General features: G+C 41.9%; 1 protein-coding gene across 13 annotated transcripts in view; it reads left to right on the plus strand.

Moving 5' to 3' along the window:
- CADPS2 (calcium dependent secretion activator 2) overlaps window positions 1-24,541 on the plus strand; it is an 852,012-nt gene that overhangs the window by 494,740 nt on the left and 332,731 nt on the right. For 8 of the 13 annotated variants that reach the window (XM_077471987.1, XM_077471989.1, XM_077471994.1 and 5 more), the window contains exons 15-16: window positions 16,097-16,160; window positions 16,318-16,359. In XM_077471987.1, the coding sequence (XP_077328113.1) occupies window positions 16,097-16,160; window positions 16,318-16,359 (106 nt within the window). The remainder of the gene's footprint in view (window positions 1-16,096; window positions 16,161-16,317; window positions 16,360-24,541) is intronic. The other 5 variants (XM_077471990.1, XM_077471998.1, XM_077471999.1 and 2 more) reach the window with 1 other exon arrangement.

A 24,541-nucleotide genomic window follows, 5' to 3' on the forward strand; every position in this document is an offset into this window, starting at 1 on the left:
GAGTGGATTAATACAAAGGGAGATATGCTTCGGAAGGAAGAGACAATTTTCCAGCATAGGGGCTGCGCCCATAAATTCGAGGATCAATGGGGGCAATGGATGGATGTACCGAGGCTTGCTCCAGTGGATCTTGTCATGGGCAGACTGCTGGGCATCGGTACCTGAACAGGGGGCCTGGGGAGACTTCGACTCAAACCCTTGGGTGATGGCAATTCAGTCTAGAGCATGCCCTCAGGCATGATCAGTTAGTCGGGGATTGTCTAGTTAGACCAGCAGACCGCAAAAATGTATTGCTTATGATGGCTGTAAATGTACTGAGATGTATATGTGGATTCGATGTATGTTTATAATGTGTTCTTTAACCGATTCCCGACCAGCGCATGCCGATGTACGTTGGCAGAATGGCACGGGCAGGCATATTGGCGTATGGGTACGTCCAATCTTCAATGCCGCCCTGCCGTGCCGGTCGGGACCCCTGTGAGTCCGGTTGCGGGTCCCGCGGACTCTATCACCGCGGGCATACCCGCGATCGTCTCACGGGACGGCTGAATGGAGAAATGCCATTGTAAACAGCATTTCTCCATTCTGCCTAGCAACTAGTGACTCTGATCTCTGCTCCATGTGATTGGAGCAGAGATCAGTGTTCACTAAATGAAAGCCCAACCCCCCACAGTTAGTAACACACCCCTAGGAACACTTAACCCCTACACTGCCACCCACTGGTTAACCCCTTCACTGCCAGTGTCATTTACACAGGAATCACTGCATTTATATAGCAGTGATTGCTGTATAACTGACAATGGTCCCAAAAATGTGTCAAAAATGTCCAATGTGGCCGCCCTAATGTCGCAGTCACAATAAAAATTGCTGATCGCCACCATTACTAGTAAAAAAATAAATAATAAAAATGCCATAAAACTATCCCTATTTTGTAAACGCTATAACTTTTGTGCAAACCAATCAATAATGGCTTATTGCAATTTTTTTTACCAAAAATATGTAGAAGAATACGTATCGGCCTAAACTGAAGGAAAAAAATGTTTTTTTTTTATATATTTTGGGGGATATTATAACAAAAAGTAAAAAATAATGCGTTTATTTCAAAATTGTCACACTATTTTTGTTTATAGCGCAAAAAATAAAAACCGCAGGGGTGATCAAGTACCACCAAAAGAAAGCTCTATTTATGGGGAAAAAAATGACGTCAATTTTGTTTGGGAGCCACGTCGCACAACCGTGCAATTGTCAGTTAAAGCGGCGCAGTGTCGAATCGCAAAAAGTGGTCTGGTCTTTGACCAGCAAAATGGTCCGATTAAAAAATAAAGTAGAAGGGACACAAAAATGTAGTTATCAGAACATTTCCAATAATCCTCCATAATGGAAATGCCTTTATATTCCCAACTACACTCCTCCTCCCCATCATGAGAAAAACTGTTCAATACAGGCCATCCATGGTTAATATATCTAACATCTCTAATATATTTAAACACAGAATCTATCCTAGTGATTAGTACACCCCCTCACAATATGTAATCCACCAAAAGCCTAATTATCCATATATCAATATACCACCTCCTATACAAAAAAGGAGGTTATATGGTGTGATGTTTTAACACCAAGTATAGGCATACAGCAAGGAGCTTGAGCATGAGCCTGGTGTTTATTCAGCAGCATCCATCTTACAACTACCACAGCTCCACTCCCCAGATCACATGACTAAAAATGTTAACTCTTTCCAAACATGGCTCATCATCCGTTGGATTGGAATTCAGTTGAGTCACTCCCAGCATTATCACATGCTGGTACGTTTATGCTGTCCTCTGTATCCTCAGTAGATTCAATATCCGTGTTTAGGACTTCTGTTTCATCATGGGCTTGTTCTTTATTTCCGTTGTCATCCGGTTCCTCTAATGATGTATCTGCGACAGTGTCTGGACGGAGATGACGCTGGTTTTATCTCAATTCCTGTCCACATTTGGTCTTGGTTATATATGATTTTGCTGAATTGGCTTCTTTGATAATTCTTTGATAATTCAAGCAGGTTTCCATGTATTCCCAGTGACTCTGTGTCGCACAGCTTGCCCAGCAGAGAGTGGACAAAGTGATTTTGTAGATTTAGCAAAGTACAGTTTTTGCCTTTTTTATGTTTATGATCCTCTGAGCTGTTACCCAATCCTGTGGAATAGACTGAGGCTGCAATTTCGTGTAATAGGTACTGCAATCCTTAGTCTTCTACCCATTGGCAGCTGTGCAGGTGAGCATAAACCTTCAATAGGTGGTGCACGACAGTTTAACATTCCTAGGTATAAATCCTGCCATGATGATTGCGCTTTCAGTATAATGGTTTTGGCTATGCCAATATACTTCTCTGCTAGACCATTGGCCTGTGAGTGATAGGGGCGTGTGGGTTTGTGCCTGATTCCTCATTCACGCAGGAAGCACTGGAACTAGAACATGAGAATTGTGGGCCATACTCAGACACAAGTTCTTCACGCACTCCATGTCTTCAAAGTATTGTTTTGAAGGCCCATATGACTGTTGATGCTTTTAAATTTCTCGGCTGCTCTAGCTCAAAGTATTTGCTGTAGTAATCTACTACTATCAGGTAATGGTTGTCCTCAAAATAAAAAATATCTGTAGCCAGTCTCTGCCATGCCCGTGAAGGAGCATTCCACGGTGTAAGAAGAGGTTCTTTTGCATTGTGTTTTTGACATGTCTGGCAAGTCCAAATTAGGCCAGTAGACCAACTCCCGTGTTCTGCGTTCACACAGAGTGATGCCCAAATGTCCCTGGTGGATTTGTTTCAGTACTTCTGCCTGCTGTGACTTAGAAATGAGAATACGGTCACCCATAAATATGTTGTCCAAATGAATGTATAGCTCATCTTTCACATTCCAGAATCCCTGTAGTTCAAGAACCATCTTCTTTTGTTTTTCTGGCCAGCCATTGCACATGACACAAGTGAGTTTTTCTAGGACTTTATCCTGTTTGTTGTCTTGTCTTATCTTCTTCAGCCATGTATCCGATATTGGAATGTTCATTAGTACTGTATGTACCTGTTCTTCCAACTCAGGTTCATCCGTGCTTCATGTCCTTCTAGATACCCTAGACAAGGTATCTGGCATTGTATTTTCTCTTCCAGGCTTATGCTGCGTACACACGAATGGACTAAGTCTGTTTGAAAGTCTGCTTGTTTTGAACGTGATGATGTAAACGGAACTTTCAATAGACAGTAGCCAATAGCTGCCCTTGCATCGTATTTGGTCCGTCGGACCAGCACACAGACGAACGGTTTCCCTGATTTGAGTCCACCGGATAGATTTGAAACATGTTCTATTTATAGGTCTGCCAGATTTTATTCCCGAAAAACGAACGGATTAGCCCACACACGATTGGATTGTACGACGGACTAATCCTGTCAGACCTAGTTTGCCAGAAAGTCTGGTTGTGTGTATGCGGCATTATACTTTACTGTGAGATCATACTGCTATCATTTTAGAACCATCTGCTGCAGACGTGCAAGTATAGAAGCTAGCAATTTCTTTAGGATGTACTCCAGTGGCTTGTGGTCTGTTTCCAAAACTACCGGGCGACCATATATGTTATGGTGAAATTTCTCACATCCATTCACAATAGCCAGCATCTCTTTCTCAATTTGGGCATAATTGGCTTGCGTTGTGGTCAGTGCTCGAGAAGCATATGCCACAGGATGTCCTTGTTGAGTCAATACAGCACTTAACCCAAACTGGGATGCATCCACGTGAAGTACAGTGTCGGTTTATATCAAAATATTTCAGTATTGGATGTTTAGTGATCAGTTTTTTCCATGTTTGCATCCCAACATCAAACGGCATCCTTCTGTAGCAGTGTATGTAGTGGTGCTATCTGTTGATCACCCTGAGAGAATTTGGATAGATAGTTGAAAATGCCTAGTGATGTCTCAAGCTCCTTTCTGGAGATTGGGACCTTCATATTAAGAAATGTTGTAATCTTTGGATCAGGGGGGCGTGGCCTGATGCTGCATGGGGTAAGATGTGCTGATCAGAGCTCCAGCTATTAATCGTGCAAATTACTCCTGTGGCACCTGAATCGATCACTACACTGCCTGTAAAAGTACCTGGGCATCTTCACCATCTCCCAGCTAACCCCCGGAGGCCCTTGGTTTAGCGGCGACCCGCGTAGAGCGTCGATCTCCTGCTCGGCGGGCCGGCAGAACTAGGAAAGTCCCTGGCTTCGGCCTACTCCTGGAGCTGGCGGCCATCTTGGTACACCCAAATCACCGGACGATGCTGTATTCGGGCCCTGCGGCCTACAGGACCACTCTGCGTATGATTGGCATTGATTGCAGAGTCACCCCAGACCCCTAAGGTATGTCACCAACGAAATCGCAAAAGGAGGCAGCGGCAAAACTAGATCAATTTTGCAGACAGGAAAAGAGTGCTATGGAGGCCGAGGACACTTCACAGAAGATGAGGGGGGGTGAAAAACCAACAAATGACACTGATAGACTGTTGGAAGCAATTACTTTATGCAGAACCTCACTTAGAGCGCAAATTGAGGAGGTGAAAATGGATATTTCCCTCTTTAGGAAAGACTTTCAAAAGCTCAGAGACCGGGTGATGGAGACAGAAACCAGGCTGAGCATAGTAAAGGACGCTGTTCCGCCCTTAGTCATCCTCCGACCGCATGCAACAACAGATCCACCAACTCCAGGCTAAGCAGGATGACATGGAGAACAGCCTGAGAAGATGCAATTTACGTTTCATTGGGGACTGAGGGGAGGGACACTACAACGTTCCTGGAACAACTCCTTATTACTGCCTATGGGCGGGAATCCTTCTCCCCCATGTTTGCAGTGGAGCGGGCGCACCGCATGCCAGCCAGACGCCCACTGCAGGACCCCCCCCCCACCCCCCCGCACCTTCATAGCTAAACTCAACTATAAAGACCGGGATGCAGCACTGAGAATAGCTAGAGAGAAGGGCAATATTCCAGTGGGCAATGTTAAAGTGGCCATTTTCCCGGACTTTTCAGCAGAGATACAACGCCGCCGTCAAACCTTTATGGAGGCCAAACGCAGGCTAAGAGATCAGCGCTACAAATACTCCATGCTTTTCCCCGCTCACCTTGGGGTGGAACATGATGGCCGCCCGATATTTTTTGAGGATCCGGAGGATGTTCTTTCTTGGCTGGAACAACGAGCCCCACCTGAAAGTGTCGCATGATCATGACCCAGGAGCTCAGCCCGAACCTGTCCATTGTTGCAACTACCCCTTTGTTTTACTTTTTGATTGTTTTTTTTTCCTTTCTCCTTTATCTGTGCTCACGACAGTTCCTTGTATGGATTCCTACTTTTCCAGAATCGTATGACTGCCTGGTTCCTAGAGCTGGATGGGAAGCTTGCTAGGATATACACGTTTACAGCCAGGGAACACTCTAAAACATGCACTGTAGGCCCAAGATGGCGTTGGGAAACCATTATTACCTCAATGTGAGTACAGAACATAAATCTCAGGCATTTAAGGCACAGGAGCCGTATTGATCCTACCTGTTTTATTGCTTGTATTTACATACTACTCAAGACCACACTGAATGTGGAGCTGCCGGGCAGCGGAGTCCTACCAACTTCATGCAGAGTGCAGCGAGACTTTATCCCACACACCACTGGGAATCGCTATAATGCTGACTGGACATTTTTCTGGAGATGGTTGGCTATTGATGTCTTTAAAGTTTATCACATGGTATGTTGGGGGTGTACGCAAGAAAATCAAGCGTGCTGCCGTCCTCTCTATCCTCAAGAAACAACATGCAGATGTAATAGCCTTGACAGAAACGCATGTTTAGGGGAGCATTCAGATGGCACTTCGCAGACCATGGGTCGGTTGGGCGTTCCATTCTACCCACTCATCTCATGCCAGAGGAGTCTCATTTTTGGTTGCCAAATCAGTAAATTTTGAGTTGGGTGAGTTATCCACTGACATACAGGGGCGGTATGTATTTCTCTCAGCTAAATTATATGGTGAACCCCTCCTTATATTGGCTTTCTACATACCTCCCCCGTTTAACATCACCATAATTAAGGAGGGAATGTCCTTTATGGCCCGTCACCCCACAATACCTGCAGTCTGGATGGGCAATTGCAATTCTACACTAAACCCAACTCTTGACAGGTTGCAGTTGACTTCGCCCACCCTGAACTCTCCCAATGAAACTAAATTATCTAGGCTCATCTCTGCCTTTCATTTATCGGATACCTGGAGACACAAATTCCCACACGCGCACTTTTACTCCTGTTTTTAATCCACACGTAATTCTCTGTCCCGCATAGATTTCATACTTGTGTCTCATAGTTTAACATCTCGCCTGGTGGAGGCTGCATTCTGTCCCAGGACATTCTCGGATTATTGTCCCTATTGGATCACATTGAGTGTCCCAATTGATAGACCACCAAGGGCTTGGCGCTTGAACCCATTCTGGCTCTCGCTCCTACCGGAAGATGATGAGCTTGAGAACAAATTTAAGTTCTACTTTGCGGAAAACGATGATTCAGCATCACCCTCTGTGGTGTGGGATTCATTCAAGCTCTTCACCCATTCGGTGTTGATCACCAGTATTAATAAGATTAAGGCAGACGCCGATGTTGCCCTCGGTAAGGTGATGTCAGATTTGTCCGTTGCTGAGCGAGAGTTTGCTGTGGATCCGACTCCTGCGAAGGCTGACACGCTTAAATTACACACTAGAGCAGCTACCCAACTCCAATTTCAAAAGGCCAGGCAAAAACTTTTTTTTTCTAAGCAAAAGATGTTTGAACATGGGGAGAAAGCAGGCAAATTACTTGCGTACTTGGTGCATAGTGAAGACAGACCCCCCGGTGGTGATTACACTGCGTGGCTCTGGTGGACCATCACAGACCCACCTACAGTAACCTCCATGTTCAGAGATTTTTTCGCAGATCTTTATAGGACAACAGCTCCCGGGTGACAGACTCAATGTCTCTTTTTTTTTTTTTTTTTTTTTTTTTTAGGGATATTGATCTCCCGCAGCTCTCAAATGAACAGGCTGACCTCCTGGAGGCACCCATCACTATGGACGAAATAGCAGCAGCCATTGCTAGCTTTGCTAGATCTAAATCCCCGGGGTCGGACGGTCTCCCGAATGATTTCTACTCCCAATATAGCGACACACTTATCCCTAAATTACTGGCATTGTATAACCACCTCTTTGAGTCACAAGAACTGCAACAATAGTCATCATCCCTAAGCCAGGGAAAGACCCAGGGTACCCAGAATCTTACCGCCCCATATCCTTGCTACAGGTGGACGTCAAAATACTATTATATAATAATAATATTATTATAATATTAGGCTCAATCAGGTCATCCTCTCTTTGATCCACGCGGATAAGCAGGCTTCATGCCGGGTAGGAACACCTCATTCAATCTTAGGAAGTTATTTATCAACATGCAAGCCACACATGAAGAGGTGGGAACACAGGTGGTGGTGACCCTAGATACGGCAAAAGCGTTTGACTCGGTGGAGTGGAGATATCTCTGGAGATGCTTGGAGGGCTATGGCTTTGGTCCCAAATATATCCGGTGGGTTCAATTACAGTACTGGGCACCCATGGCTAAAGTGGTGGCCAATGGGTGGCAGTCTCGCATGTTTGACCTCAGAGGCACGAGACAGGGCTGCCCATTGTCCCCATTATTTTATGCACTAGCGGCAGAACCCCTTGCGATATCCATCCGAGCAGACCCAGACATTAGAGGACTGAGAGTGGGCTCCTTAATTGAAAAAATTAGCATGTATGCAGATGACACGCTATTATACCTGGCTGATTCGGGCCTGTCCCTACAGACTGCACTCTGCATAATCGAGAGATTCGGTCTGTTCTCGGGGTTAAAAATTAACTGGGATAAGTCACAAATCCTACCCCTCGACAGCTTCCCGCCCTCAAAACTCCAAGCCAACTTACCACTACAAAGAGTCAATGTCATCAAATATTTAGGGATGCAAATCTCTAGGTCCCCCGCAGATTATAATTCTCTCAACATAGAACCCCTCATCTCCCTAGTTGAAACTAAAGTGAGGATTTGGTCTCGGCTTCCACTTGGGGTTTGGAGTCGCATAAATCGAATTAAAATGGTCCTGCTTCCCAAGATTCTCTATGTACTATGGCATACCCCCGTATTTCTCCCCCTCAAATACTTTGTCTTTGGAGGCCCTGTTAAAACCTTTTGTATGGGGTACCAATAGACACAAACTAGCGTGGCAGACCCTTAAAAAGGCACGGCTCTCCCTGATTTCAATTTATATTATGTGGCATCGCAGCTATACCACATTGACAAGACGGATAGTCAGAGATTTCTAACCCTTCTATGTCCCGGGTGGGCGCAGCACACCAATTGCTGTGTGCGATTGCAGTGGGTGCATAGGTGTTGGAGCGAGAGGCACATAAACACACATTATATCAATACAGGAGAATATGGGACCTAGCCTCTTCTAAACTTGACATCCCACGACATGATTACACGCCGCTGTGGCACAACAAACACCTACCCGAATTAGCCAAACTGCAAGACGCAAGTTTATGGGCAAGACAGGGAGTTTTCTATTTACATCATATACTAAAAGATGGACGCCTTAAAACCTTTGATTTGCTTAAAGAGGAATTTACCCTCCAAAACCAAATTTTCTTTAGATTCCTGCAACTCCGCCATGCAACACAGTCGCAGTTTCCTGACTCAATCCCAGAATCTGCCCCTAATGCCGTCATGGCAGTGATTAAGGGCACAGACCCCCATAACTTAATTTCGGCATTTTATAACATGATCTCCACCCCCATATCTACCACAATTGCATATAACTTGAAACCTAGGTGGGAGAGAGAGGTGGGCTCAATCACAGATGAGGAGTGGGGGGAGGCGTTGGAGACATGCAGGGCAGTAACCCCTAAATTTTCAGACCGTTTGTCACAGCTTTATATTCTGCACAGAGCGTATCTTACACCCCTCAGGGTGGCAAGGTACAAACAAACTCAGTCCACAATGTGCTTGCTGTGTGGACTGGAAACAGGCACTTTTTTCCATCTGATTTGGGCCTGTCCCAAGATCCAGGGACTATGGAAGCAAGTAGTAACATTCCTTCATGACACTATGGGCTCACCCCTAGCACTTGACCCAAAACAGCGATCCTTGCAATGCTTCCTGATACCATTGACAAGTACACCAAAATCTTTCTGCATGAGACACTATTCTCAGCCAGGAAAATAATAGCCAAAAAATGGATGAGAGAATCGCCCCCAAGGATGGTAGAGTGGAAACTTGAAGTGAATACTACTTTACCGTAAAAAAAATTTATATACATTAACAGAGGCTGTCCCAATAAGTACAATAAGAAATGGGATCGCTGGTTACAAGAGTCTGATACCTGTGTGTAGCATAGCAAAATCACAGTAAATTGAAGCAACTACTATGCCATGTACAGTTGAATGTGATGCTCCATTTATTGTAATATATGCTTTTATAGAACTCATCCTTATAACTTATCTGAACTATGCAATGCAAAATCTTCTTTGAGTATGTATATGATGTCAAAATACCATGTATGCACCGTATGTTTAATAAAAACCTATGTTTAACGTAAAAAAGTCATCTTTGGATCAGGCTTCAAGCCCTCTTTGGTTAGTAGGTGTCCAAAATATTTAACTTCTACCCCAAACTGCATTTTGTTTGGATTGAGTGTAAGATTCTTCTCACGCCACCAATTGATCAAAGCAGTAAGGTTTTTGTCATGTTGCATTTGATCATTTACATAGACCAACAAATTGTTAACTATTACTTCAACACATTGTAGACCAGCAATCAATTTGTGTGATTTCTTTTGAAATATTTCCTGTGCAGATGCTATGGCAAAAGGTACTCCAAAGGGGAGTTGAAAGTAGTCAAGTAACTGCTGGCTTCATCAAGATGCAATTTGCCAGTAACCAGAATGGGCGTCTAGTTCTGCTAAATACTGTTGCTCATACTAGCTTGTACGCTATATCCTCTATGGTGGGGAGTTTGTATTGTTCATTATGACTTTGTTCAAATCACATGGGTCAGTGCATATACGAATTGCATCTGTGTTCTTATTCTTTAACACAATCATGGAATTGACCCATTCCGATAGTTCTGTGACCTTTTTTACTACTCCCAGCTTCTCCATCCTAGTGAGTTCTTGTCTGACTTTATCCACAAGAGTTAAAGGTATTATCCTTGGGGCATGTATACCAAGCTGTGCACCCTCTTTTATACGTATACGGCTTAAACCCAAGAGGCACCCTGGGCCCTTGAATAGATAACAGTACTCACGTTTAATGTCAGCCTCTGTCAGACCTCTATGCCCACCATCCACAGTCATTATGACCTTCACAAGACCAATATCTTTACCTACACTGAGACGTAGCATGAATGGGGCTTGTGTTTCTATCAGATCCCTTGTATGAACATTTTGCATGACAGCGACCCATTACTTTTAGCTTTTCACCCCCATAGCCCATTAGTTTGGTAGGTCCTGAGTCTCTAAGGGGGATTCATTACTAAGGTGTTCCAGGTATATGCGGCTTGGCACTCAATTTACTTGTGCACCTGTATCTATTTTTAATGTGATTGGAGTTTTGTTAGCCCCCTATCTGTAATGTTACAGTTGCTTCATCTGCAGATTGATGTGTTTTTTTGCACTGCTGCAATATATATTGGAGTGCAGTCTGAGCCTGACCCTGCATTGTCATCATTGTCCTCTATGGCGTTTACAGAACATGTTTTTGACCTTCTGGTTTGTGAAGACAGTTTACACACCCTGGCAAAATGTCCTCTTTTCTTGTATTTATTGCATATCTGCCCCCTTGCCGGACAGACACTATTTTTATGGTGCATGTTTTCACAATATCCACACACTGCTTGTGTGTTACTTGTCCCACTGTAATAGGTGCCCTTTATTCCTTTGTGTGCTCTTTCTTGCCCATATCTGTTGCTGTGATTTTCTATAGCATTAATTTGGAGCGGTGTTTCTTCCAGTACCTGCATGTCCTTTCTTGACATTTCATATGCTCTGGTAATCCTTATGGCTTTCTCAAGATTTGTCTTTTTTCTGCAGCAGCTTTTCCTGAACTTCCTTAAACTTACTGCCCATCAGAATGTGGTCTTTTATCATATCTCCGGCATCATAGAAAACACAGTCTTTGGCAAGCAAGCGCAGCTGTGTCACCCATTCATCCAGACCCCCACACTGGTTCCTCTCATAAAACAGTTTCCTTTGCAGAGTGGAGTTTCTTCTTGGGTTGCAGTATGCCTCAAACTTTGCAAACAGTACCTCTGTTTTCTTTTTGTCCTCTGCAGTAATCTTGCTTGCCAGGCTCAGCACACATCACATCCTGTTTGTCCATCCTATATCAAAAAGATCAGATCAGTCCATTTGTCTGCATCTGGTCCTGCAAACACAAGTTCTATCAGCTCCCTCCATTATTACTAGTTTTCAGATACATTCCTTTATTCCAAATCCAGGGAAGGAATATTCTTTGTGTCGCTGTTTGCTGCCATGACTCTTATGACCCGACTTCTGGTACCACGTGATGTTTTAACACCAAGTATAGGCAGGCAGCAAGGAGCTTGAGCATGAGCCTAGTGTTTATTCTGCAGCATCCATCTTCCAACTACCACAGCTCCCCGTCCCCAGATCACATGACTAAAACTGTTAGCTGTTTCCTAACATGCAAAAGGAACTAGGCATAACAATTGAACTTGAAGTATGACACAGCCTACACATCATTACATATGGGAACCTTAATACATGTGTGCAAGGAGAGAAAAGCAATCCAGTGCCCCTTTACCTGATATGTCAAATCTAAGATCAAAAGATAGTCCATGTGTTCCTGAAGTTAGGGCTCAGCTGGTATTATGGGGAGGCATGATCCACTCCGTATCCCCCTTCCCTGTCAGTGTGATAGTGCAGCTCTTAACGGTTACAGATCACCCAGATCTTTAAATAGGGAGGAAGGAGGAGGTGGGTACCTGCATTCATCGGCCAGCACCCGTGTGTGTGAGCCTTCCACACATGTATGCAAGGAGAGAAAAGCAATCCAGTGCGCCACCACCTGATATGTCAAATCAAAAATTTGGTCTTTAGTACATACATTTACTAGATTTTATCAGGTGGATGTTCGGGCTCAAGAGCATACTTCGTTTGGCCACCGTGTGCTGCAAGCAGCAATATAGATCCTGATAATCTGATGGCAGTTGTAGTAAACACTGTCTCCCTCCCCTCAAGGATATTGCTTTGGGATGATCAGGTTAGTTATTATGGTTCTTTGTGTCCTGTGATGTATGATAAAGAAAATTTGGATTTTCCTACATTCTAACATGTAAAAAATTAATTTTTTACATACACATCACAAGTACATCACGGGACACAGAGGTCCCTCCCCTCTTGTCTGGGAAGTTTATTGCTTGCTACAAAACTTAGGTACTTCCTGTATGGGAGGGGTTAGATGGGGGCTTCCTGTCTTTTTGGTTTGCCAGTGTCCATTCGGCTATAGGGGGCCTATAAACCATTTAGTTACTATGGCTGCTCTGCATCCGTGATGTACTCCAAGAAATGGATTTTACAGGTAAGAATGTAGGAAAATCCAATTTTTAAGCCCAAACTCTATAAGTTATAAATTGGTTAAAAAGTAAGAGTCCCGACACTGACCCTTGGGGTACACCACTAACAACCTTAGACCATTCAGAGTAAGAATAATTAATCACTGCTCTCTGATTACAGTCTTTTGACAGTTTTCTATTCATTTACAAACTGAACTTTCTAAGTCCGCAGAGCTTAATTGCTTCCCAACCACTCCATAACAGATTTACTGCTACAGGGTGGCCTCTCTGTGAAAAATCACGTATATATATATGTGACTGCACTTCCAGGTTTTGGATGCAAGTGCGTGCCACCAGCGGCCCAATCCTGCTGTGATTTTACACAGCGAAAGCTGATCAGCGGGTCCCGCGGACACGCCAATCATTCACTACATTGATAGAGTGCCAGTCTGTCTATGTAAAAAAAAAAGGCTGTCATTCTGTGAGTACAGAAAACATGAATCCTGTGTTTGTATGAAGCAGGAATACGGATCCATGTCTCCCAGTAGCACACAGTATAGTCAAACACTGGTCAGGCACACAGTTAACCCTTTGAGCACCCCTGATGCTTAACCCCTTCCTTGCTAGTGTCATTAGCACAGTGATCACTGTATTGGTGTCACTGGTCCCCAAAAAAGTGTCCGTTAGGTGTCTGATTTGTCTTCCGCAAAATCGCAGTCCCACTATGTTGCTGATCACCACCATTAATAGTGTAAAAAAAAAAAAAAATCCCATACTTTGTAGACGCTGTAAATTTTTGCACAAACTAATCAAACGCTTATTGGGAAATTTTTTCACCAAAAATAAGTAGCAGAATACATATTGGCCTAAATTGATAAAGAAATTAGATTTTTATTTTTTATTTTTTTTGGATGTGTTTTAGAGCAGAAAGTAACTTTTTTTTTTTTCAAAAATTGTTGGTCGGTCGTTTCTAGCACAAAATAAATGAGCACAGAGGTGATCAAATGCCACCAAAGGAAAGCTCTATTTGTGGGGAAAAAGTACATACATTTTATTTGGGTACAGCGTCGCACGACCATGCAATTTTCAGTTAAAACAATCCAGTGCCGTATCACAAAAATGACGTGGTCAAGAAGGGGGAAAACCTTCCGGAGTTGAAGTGGTTCGTGCTTCAGACGGTAAAGCAAGTCTACACGAGGGCTTGCATATTAGCAGTGTGGGGTAACTATAGCAAACACTTTTACAAAAAAAGTTAATGCTGTGTTTGTGTAAGGAAATCCTCACAATACATGCACATATCCCTGCCAATACAAATAAAAACACCCATTGATGTGCCAGGAATGCATTCAGCTTTTTAATTTTTTGCTGTGAGATGACAACACATCATTTCTGTTAACTGTATGTTGTCAGTCCAGCCCAGTTGTCATTTGCTAAATTACAGAATCCCTCTTGACTGTTAACCACTTCAGCCCTGAAAGGATTTACCCCCTTCCTGACCAGAGCACTTGTTGCCATTCGGCACTGCGTTGCTTTAACTGACAATTGCACGGTCGTGCGATGTTGTACCCAAACAAATTTGACATCCTTTTTTCCCATAAATAGAGCTTTCTTTTGGTGGTATTTGATCACCTCTGTGGTTTTTATTTTTTGTGCTATAAACAAAAAAGCGATTTTGCTATAATAAATATCCCCAAAGAATGTTATTTTTTTTTCCTTCAGTTTAGGCTGATACGTATTCTTCGGCATATTTTTTGTTTAAAAAAATCGCAATAAGCGTTTGATTGGTTTGCACAAAAGTTATAGTGTATACAAAATAGGGGATACATTTATGGCATTTTTATTTATTTATAAAATTTTTTACTAGTAATGGTGGCGATCAACAATTTTTATCGTGACTGCGACATTATGGTGGACACATCGGACAATTTTGACACATTTTTGGGACCATTGGCATTAATACAGCAATCAATGCTATAAAATGTAATTGATTTACAAATTTCACTGGCAGTGAAGGGGTTAACCACTAGGGGGCGGGCAGAGGTTAAGTGTGCCCTGGGCAGTGTTTCTAACTGGGGGGTGGGCTAGCAGCGACACGACACTGATCGCTGCTCCCAATGACAACACTAGACAGAACGGGGAGATGAAAAATTTTAAAAACTCTGCGCCAAAAAATATATATATAGAGCTAAAAAAATTAATACTCTAATGCTGCTCCCCTGAAAAAGAGAATACAATAGAACATTTCTCAATTCAGATTTTGGATAACGTATAGGGGGTGCTAATTAGCAAAAAAAAATTATCATCATCGTGACTAATAACCCTCTCATTAACAATCGATAATTTGCCACTTTTTAACAAATATATGTGCAACTACTCATAGTACATTCACCATAATATGTACATGAAATGAATTTAAACAATTCACACATTCGTGTGATAACACCCCAGTGGCAGCAATTGCTGCAAGCAATTCCTGCAATTGCTGTGGATGATCGAGGCTGTGGTGAAGGGTCACGTGGGAGGTTGTGGCTACATCTCTCTACACGAAAGATCTGTCATTGTTTTGTGTGTGACAATCACATCACGTTATAGAGGAACTTTTGTTTGGAATAAGTTTAAATTTCAAGGACTTTTACACTATAGTTGCAGCAATTGCTGTCACTGGGGTGTTATCACATGAATGTGTGAATTGTTGTTTAAATTCATTTCATGTACATAGTATGGTGAATGTACTATGAGTAGTTGCACATATGATATTTGTTAAAAAGTGGCAAATTATTGATTGAGAGGGGTATTATTCACGTTGATTATAATTTTTTTGCTAATTAGCACCCCCTATACGTTATCCAGAACGGGGAGATGCTGTGTTTACATCAGCTCTGTGACACAATCGAGGGTATCCCCACATTGAGTCCACGGTCACGGAGCTCGCGGCAGGCACAAGTGCACAGCGGGAAATTCAAAGTAACGCATGGCTGCGTTACTTCGCCCAGCTGTGCCATTCTGCCGACGTATATCTACAGGAGCCAGTCAGCATGTGGTTAATTTCCACAACATAGGGGCTAATAGTTCTATAGTCCAAGATAGGAAAAGAGAGGGCTAATTATTCTTCTTGAGATAACAGAGTGTGCACAGTAAAGCTCTTAAATTTTTGACAAAATCAACAGTTCTTTATTGCATTTACTGAACTGATATAACAAAACACTTTCAGTGGTATAATTACCTGACCAAAAGGGAACAAATAAGAGTAGTCCATTGTTTGCGTTTACACACAATTTTAAGACCATTTCTGAGACCAATGCTGTGTAAAACCAAACTGAAGCGCTTACATACGTAGGACCACCCCCCTTTCAAACAGGGGGTGGCACCAGTGTTCAGCATACATTTCCTCACAAAGGTGTCTCCCACTTTCCTAATAAAAATGTAAAACAATGTCTGTGTCATATTTATATTTGAGCATTTTGTTTTTCTCTACAGGTACTGTTTTCCATTTGGAAGGCCGGAAGGAGCTTTGAAAGCCACATTGTCTCTCTTAGAGAGGGTATCTATTCACATTTTACCATTTCTATTTGCCAAGCATTGTATTTAGTCTTAAAAATGATTTAATTTAAAAAATATATATATATTTCATACATATTCTGTAAAAAGAAAGGATTCAGCTGTGTTTTTCTATGTATTTTTTCCACCTGCATCTTTAGAGATGGCCTATTTTCACCACCGAGAATTCCAGTGTAGGAGGGGTGAGTATGTAAACCAAGGGTTAGGTTAACAATATGGGTCTATGAATGTTAGGGTGGCAGTGACAGGTTGGATTCACACCTCTTTCATTGCATTTAGCATGCATTGGCCAATGCAGAATGCACTTGAGTTACAAACATTCAAAACTTTTTTAACACATTGCATTGATGTGTATTTTTTCTTTTTAAAGAATGTCATTGATGTGCTTCTTTATTCATAGCAGGATCCAGAATAAATTTTCTTCTCACCTTAAAGTGATTTTAAACCCTTAAGGTATTTTACCTTAATGCATTGTATGCATTACTGCAGGTTCCCCCCTGCCCCCCCCCCCCCATTTTCTTACCTGAGCCTGATCCAGTGATATGTACAAGAGCAGCAGCCCTAACCGCAGTCACCATCCTCATTGGGCAGATTGATGGCAGCGGGAGCCGTTGGCTCCCACTGCTATCAATCAAATGTTGTGACATGGAGGGCGGGGCCAATAGACCCAAACAGAGCAGCCCAGGAGCAAGACCGCACTTGTGCTTCATGAAAAGCCACTTTCTGTGGGGGCACTCTCCGAAGGGAAGGGGCCTAGAGCTCCGGTAGAGGACCCCAGAAGAAGAGAATCGGAGCTGTTCTGTGTAAAAGCATTGCACAGACTAGGTACGTATGGCATGTTTGTTTTTTTAACAAAAAAAAAAGGTTTAATGTCACTTAACCATGCACTACAGCACATTGTGATGCATTGTAACCCAATATACTAGGTTTCAAATGAATATAATTTTTTTTTGTTTTTTCATTAAAAGATGTTATACTTGGCTGCTCTGTGCAATGTTATTGCAAGGGACAGTCTCTTACCTCTTCTTCTGGAGTCCCCCTGTCTGCTCCTTCTTAATGCAGGTACCCTCCCGAGCAGGGCTGTGTGCATCTATACCGCATGCACAGCATAGTCATGCCCTCACTTCCTTCTCGCAGGATTTGACAGACAACAGCAGGAGCTTATGGCTCCCACTGTTTAGTGTGTCCTGTGAAAGTAGGAATTAGCATTGCTGTGGGATAGCAAAAATTTAAGCAAACATGTTGCTTTGCTCATTCCTTAAGCTCTTTTTTTTATGAATATGCATGTTAGATGACTTGAAAGTGCATGTTTATCTTGGTAGAAGTGGAAGCCATACCTATCCATCATTTGTTTATCTTAAGGAGGATACACACTTTAGCTTTTTCGTGTGCAACACAGAGGGTTGCACAAAAAAAAAACGGACAGTTGCGGTCGGGAGCCGCTGTACTAACCATGTGAAGTTAGTTAAGCAATCTCCCCTGCTGAGCTGTTGCTTTCTGACAGGGGGATGCCCCCCGCCGTAACACTTTGATCAGCGCTCCCAGCCAGTGGCAGAGAGCGCTGATCAGGAGTCCTTCAACTGCATGTCCGACAGAAGCCTGCCAAACAGACCGACATACAGGAGAAAACAAACAATTATCAGACTAGCAAACAGAGAGTGGTGCAGTCAGGTGTTATCTAAACACGAGGGTTGTCTTGAGATCAGTTCAAAGTAGCTAGACTGTGTAAATGATCATTTTATTTACATGGATACCTTTTTGTTGGGCTATTTGTGTCAGCAAAATGTATCCTCTATAATTATTACAATACAGAAAACAAGCTTTATCCTAGCTACTGCCTAACTATAATTATCAAAAGGCAGCATGTTGTAACAAAAGGACATTTCATTGTTTTAAAATACTTTTATCAACTTGAGGTTGTTTTTACTTTATTGTACCATATACAGTTAATGAGTTTTTTCTAGGGTAAAAGTTAGCTTTTTAAACAACTGAAGCTATGTATTCCATATTTCTGTGCAGTAATTAAAATATGAGTACATCACAAAATGCATGATAGCTAATTAAATTAGGCTTCTTTATGTATAAGCAGATAAATTGTAAGTCTTACAATTCATTTAGCAGCAAAAATTCTGAACCAAAAGGGGTTTTCTGCTTTGAACAATAAAACAGAAATCCACTCCACTGGGGGGCAAGTGCATAACAGCAAGGTTCACCTTACACTCACCCTCCTAGGTAACACATGTCAAAGTTCTGTACTTCCTAATCTACAATTCCCTCCCCCAGGAAAGCAGCTGTATAAGTATTCTATTAGGACTAAATTATACGACACTCAGAAAATACAGCATTCATAGTAAGATTCTATTAATGCATAACCCCCTCACTGCATGTAAAAAAATTAAACACACAAAATCATTAAAACCATACATATATAGTGATAAAACCACAATTTGATTCAGGAATTAAACTGTGCAAAATGATTTGTATAGAACCTTTCTCCCTGATTTTGATTAAAGAAAAATTAATAAAAATCAAAAAGTTAATGTCCATATAAGTGTCCATAGAATCTGAAAGGTGCTGGTGCATTCTCAGTGGCTCAGGCTCATTCACCAGATTTGTTTACCTCTACAAAATTGTCAAATAGGGTTGTGTAATAATGCTAGATGGGCAAGCAGTTGAACTGGTTCCGTTATCACTTCCTTATGGATCCATTAGGTAAAACACAAAAAGGCATAGCTTTATAAGAACAGTAAGTTAGAAACAATTATACTTCCAGGACTTCGTTGAAATGTGGTCTACCACCTCTGTGGGTGTGGCAATGTCTCACCTTAACAAAGCAACCAACATTCTAGTGGTAAGTGGCTGGAAGCCCTCTCTATAGCTATATTCTCACTGGCAGATCCTCCTCTTCATCCTCTTAGCTGTGACTTTGTTCTGCCAAACTCTGGCTGACAGGCCAAATTAAAATGGATTTTGTCACTACTGTGGTTGATACCTTGGTCATAGAACGTTTGGATCAAAAATGATTGCTTTAAGCTGGTTTAGTTGTGACCGCCTGCTGGACCTTCATCTTTCATAAACGTCTGTCAGTACACATATGGGCAACAGTTTTGTTAACGTTTTGGACTGTGGAACCTGCATCTGCTCTGCATGGCATTTGAGATGCAACAGCTATTCAGATCTACTCTGGATACCATTATCATGGACACTAGTAATGGAAAGAGCCTATTTCTTTCAGCCAAAGAAGCCTAAATCACAGTCTCTGAAGACTTGTGCCCCACTGGAGGTTAAAACAAGTTCCTGTTGAACCATTATTTCAACCTCCAACCTAAAACACCCAAGTTTAGCTTCCAGCCCACCAGGAAGGGGAGAGGCTCAAACTCTGCCAAATCCTTAGACAAGACTTTCTCAGCATGAAGGTGGTCCCTCACTTTGCAATGTCTTTCCAGACACTTGAACAGTTGCATTTCCAATGCTTGGGTGCTAAAAACGAGAGTTTCACTCTCTGCCCCCTCTTTGGTTTCTCACTTCCAAATTTTCTTAGCCACTCACAGATTAGCAGATCTCCAGGTAGCCCTCTTAAGTTTTCTAGATGAAGGTGTTGGCCTTCCTGTGTGGCACTAAGGTGCTGGCCTCAGTACTAGCCTCAGTACTAGCCCTGCTGCACTCTCATGGCATCTCTATTGTGGGATATATAGATTACCTCCTGTTAAGGGGACAGAAACTTAAAACTGTGGTCGATGCAGGCTCTGTCAGACGATGTAATGCAGGCTATCCAGGCATCAAAGTGGTTCAGATAAATCATGAACGTATAGAAATTACGTCTAGAAATAAGTACTGTAACCATCTCTTTGTTTGAAAAATAGGAGTCTAGTGCTAGACATGGCTATTTATTTTTAGTTTTAGTCAGATTGAAAAGAAAAGGGTGTGGCCATCTAGATCAACTAATAAATAAAATGGCCAGGCCATTTTTTATTTTTCCCTTCAGGAGAAACTTCAAATTTTCTACTCCCAGACTCTAGCTCTTCGGTCCAGGGATTATATAACACTCTAATTATACATGAGAGTCCTGGTAGGCAGCCTCCTTTTTGAGGCAGTATCATTTGCTCAGTTTCACCCCAGAACCCTATGATGCAATATCCTATCGCAGTGGGGCAAGTTGGTTTGGTGCAGAGGACCATGTTGTCCCTGGCATGGTGGCTCAAGAAGCTGGTTCTGGAATCGGGGAAATCCTTCTTCCTTCCCATCTTTTGAAAAATCCTTGTGATTGATGTCAACCTGTTGTGCTGAGAAGGAGTTCTGGGCATCCTGACGGTGCAGGGGGCATGTTTGTTAGAGGAATCTTGTCTCACGATCAACATCCTGGAGCTTTGGGAGATTTGCCTGCCCATTGGAGCATTCTGTTGAATCACCCAATTCAGATGAAAGTGGTTGTAAACCCTCACATATACCCAGTGAAGTGAGCAGCCTCAGATGATACACAGAGATGAAACAAATCCTCCTACATAGGTGGTTTTACTTGTTTATCTGCAGTCTTCTGCTCTCTACACCCTTTCAAAAGTGCAGATCCTGTTAATCTTTCTTCATCTGTCAGCAGCATAAAGGAGAGGACAGAGGGACTGTAGTTACTGTGTGAGAGCTCATTGAAGGAAAGGGACACACGCCCCTTCCACACAGCAGAAGAACTGTGTTGTGAATAGACAAGTTCCATTCTGAGCTTTCCCTCCTCTTCCCCCTCCCCCTCCCTTCTGACACAAATGTATCTAGTGTTGGGAAAACTTGTCAGAAGTGACTCATGCTGATAACAGACTAACGAAGCACCAGAGAGAAAGAAAACTTAGAGCTTTGGAGAGAGATAAGTAAACACTACAGATATATTTGCTTTGCTCAAATTCCATGACTGGGGTTTACAACCACTTTAAGTCAGATAATTATGTTAGCCATTGTCCAGTCCTCCTGTAGGTGGAGCCTCCTGTAGGTGGACTCCAATAAAAGGAATTTACAGCGTGTACAAAGGCTCTATTTTTTGTGATATTTTATTTGGTTTTGGCAGCCTTCACTCAAGGAGTGTTTCTCTGCCATGACCGTAAATGCTAAACGAACAATAAAACTGACCTCTGTAAAAAGCAAGAAATATAATAATTCAAGGGACAAAATAGAAAATAAGCTTGGCACAGCGTGCTTCTGTTATGTTTTGGAAGCCATAACACTTTAATCATGTAGACCATATAATTTAAAGTACATAGTGGTTGGACATCTAGCATCGTTTGAAAAATCTAAAATTGTTAAACCAGTATAAGCGCCATTAAGGGAGTTGTAAAGGCAGAATTATTTTTTTTTATCTTAATGCATTTTATGCATTAAGATAAAAAAACCTTCTTTGTGTAGCAGCCCCCAACACCCCCCAAGTAACCTACCTGAGCTCCTTCTCTCTCCAGCGATGTCCATGATCCCCTCAGCCATCCAGTACACTCCTGATTGGCTGAGACAGAGCAGTGGTGCTATTGGCTCCTACGGCTGTCAAGCCAAGTCATACACAGAGCTCTGACTCAGATTGGGTGCCCGCTGTAGCAAGCTGCTGGCTGAGGGGCATTCAGAGGAGGATGGGGCTAGAAACAACAAAGAGGGAGCTGGGAAGAGGAAGATCAGGGCTGCTCTGTGCAAAACCAACTGCACAAAGGAGGCAAGTATAACATGTTTGTTTTTTGTTTTTAAACAAGCCTTTACAATCACTTTAAATATTCACCAGCAAATATTCTGTCTCTGCTTTTCTAGTTATAGTCCGATGGATACAATCTTGTTTTCAAATTTTTCTTTAATATCATTTACTTTTTTTTTTACTTTTTTTTTTATATTGCAGCTTACCATTTCTTGGATGTGGTGGCTGTATTAGTTGTCCCTTTTTAAGCATGCTTTCTTTTATTTTCATCTGGTGATCCAGCCAGTAAGTCTTCAGCAGAATGTACATGGGTGAGACAAACCATTTAACACTGGCAGCCGTGATTAAAATTAGCTTTTATTTATTCATGCAAAACCTTTTTCCCAAAAGGAAAACAAATTGCTGTAACTGCTTATAAGCTGTGTGCTTATAAGCTGTGAGCTGGAGTTTGGCTTCAATGTGTTAATGTATCTAAATCTGCTAATACATTTAACACTACCGTCTCCCCAGACTGGCAATGCTGTTGTCCACTGTGCATTCTGTCCTCCTTCATCCAGAGTTGTCTCACTAATACAGGTGTATTGCTGGCCAAATCACCAGGTGAAAACGGCCAAAGAAAAAAAACTGATGCAGCAACCACATCTAATGATTGTTAAACTGTAATAAAATACATTTTTGGTTTGGGGTCTAATACTGCATTAAGTTCTCAACATTTATAAATTAGACTTTTAGCAACAGTAAAAACTAACCTTGAAATCACAATAAAATGTATTCTGTATTTGCACAGTCTACTTGATAATCATTTTATTTAAAATAAATAAAGAGGAGATTAGGAGTAATCCTTAAACACCTTTGTGTTTATCTCCTGCTTTTGGCTCTTTATGAAACAATAAGGCCCCATGCACACGGACGTTTTTACAGCTACTTTTTTGAGCGATTTTTGCAGCTTAAAAACGCCTGTCCATGTTAGTCTGTGGCTTCATGCCCACCTAGGCGTTTTTGAGCTGCAAACGGCATAGGTGTTTTTTAAGCTGTAAAAAAAAAACCCAGGACCAGTGCGTTCCGTGGCGCGGAGCTAGAGCTGTAAAAACGCGAATTGCGGAAAAAACACGCATAAACGCGTAACATATTTTCTTTGTTTTCTGAGTGCTATAGCCAAGAGATGTGTTTCTTTAAAAACGCTACTTAACGCTAACGCTAAAAAACGCGCAAAAACGCCAATGCAAAACGCGGTAAAAAATCACGTTTTTAACGCCGATTTTTCCAGGCATCGGAGCTAGCTTTGCAGCCAGTTTTTTAAAACGTCCGTGTGCATGAGAACTAAAACATTTATGATACAAAATTAAAATCTTGATACATCTAGATAAAAGATGCTCAGATTTTGCAGAAATAAATTGGGCAAAGCAGAAGCTCCATATTAGAAAGTTTATTTGTCTCTATTGAAGACAATGCAAAGCCTTGGCATATATGCTATTTCTTGTTGCCAGGCTCCGATTTCTTTAAGAAACACACTGGCTGAGCCCTTTTAAATTTCTCGCTGCCTGCCTGTCATGCTGACCCTCTTGTTTTAAAGCATAACTATGCTCACATAACAAAAACAATCTTTAAATCCGTTCTTCCTCCTGAGCAATTTCTTGCTTGTTTTTTAACCACCCCACTACCAGCGAATTAGAGTGGCTTTATACCTTGTGATTGCTGTGACTAATCACAGCGATCATAAGTGTAAAGACTAGCTACAATTAGCAGCCAGTTGTCCCTTTTATTCTCATAAACACAGAGATATCATTAAAGGGGAGAGCTATGTGATCTGACCTGACACCGTCACAGTGCCCCTGAGCGTCTTTATACACACAGCCTGTACAATGCTTGATTAAAGCCAGTATTTTCCAATTTTGCGGATTGGTGTTTCAGTGCTGGTATTGCTGATCACAGCCAGAACCAGTGTTTCCAGTTTGCTGATTACTACAAGTGTTTGCAGTTTTTCCTATTTGTAATTTATTTTCGATGTTCTCAGGCAGGATATGCACTCTTATCTTTTTGGTGGTTGTTCCACTGAATTACTGGTTACTTCCTGCTCTTCAACAAAATGGCGTTTTTTGGTATTTCCTGCTTTTGAGCATAGATATAATGGTGGCTGTCTCACTACCACTTTTTTGTGCACATCTTTGCACTGAACTATTGTGCTTTCACCAATAGGTTTATTTGCTGATCCTATCATGGTACTGTGCATCTAAATTTATATTTTTCACTATTTTGTTTTTTCATTCTTGATTTTCAATTAAGATTGGACATACAGTGCCTTGCAAAAGTATTCACTCCCCTTGGCTTTTTACCTACTTTGTTACATTACAGATTTTGGTTCAATTTTTTTAATCTGAATTATATGTGATGGATCATAACACCATAGTCTAAGTTGGTGAAGCAAGATTAGAAAAATATATACTTAAAACTATTTTTCAGAAATAAAAAATTGATAATTGTCATGTGCGTATGTATTCACCCCTTTGTTATGAAGCCCATAAAAAAGCTCTCATGCAACCAATTACCTTCAGAAGTCACATACTTAGTAAAATGATGTCCACCTGTGTGCAAGCTAAGTGTCACATGATGTGTCATTACATATACACACCTTTTTGTAAGGCCCCAGAGGCTGTAACACCTAAGCAAGAGGCACCACTAACCAAACACTGCCATGAAGACCAAGGAAC

This window comes from Lithobates pipiens, unplaced genomic scaffold, assembly GCF_037356315.1.
Source record: "Lithobates pipiens isolate NorthernLeopardFrog02 unplaced genomic scaffold, aLitPip1_a1.2 Scaffold_8, whole genome shotgun sequence".
Classification (NCBI taxonomy): Eukaryota; Metazoa; Chordata; class Amphibia; order Anura; family Ranidae; genus Lithobates; species Lithobates pipiens.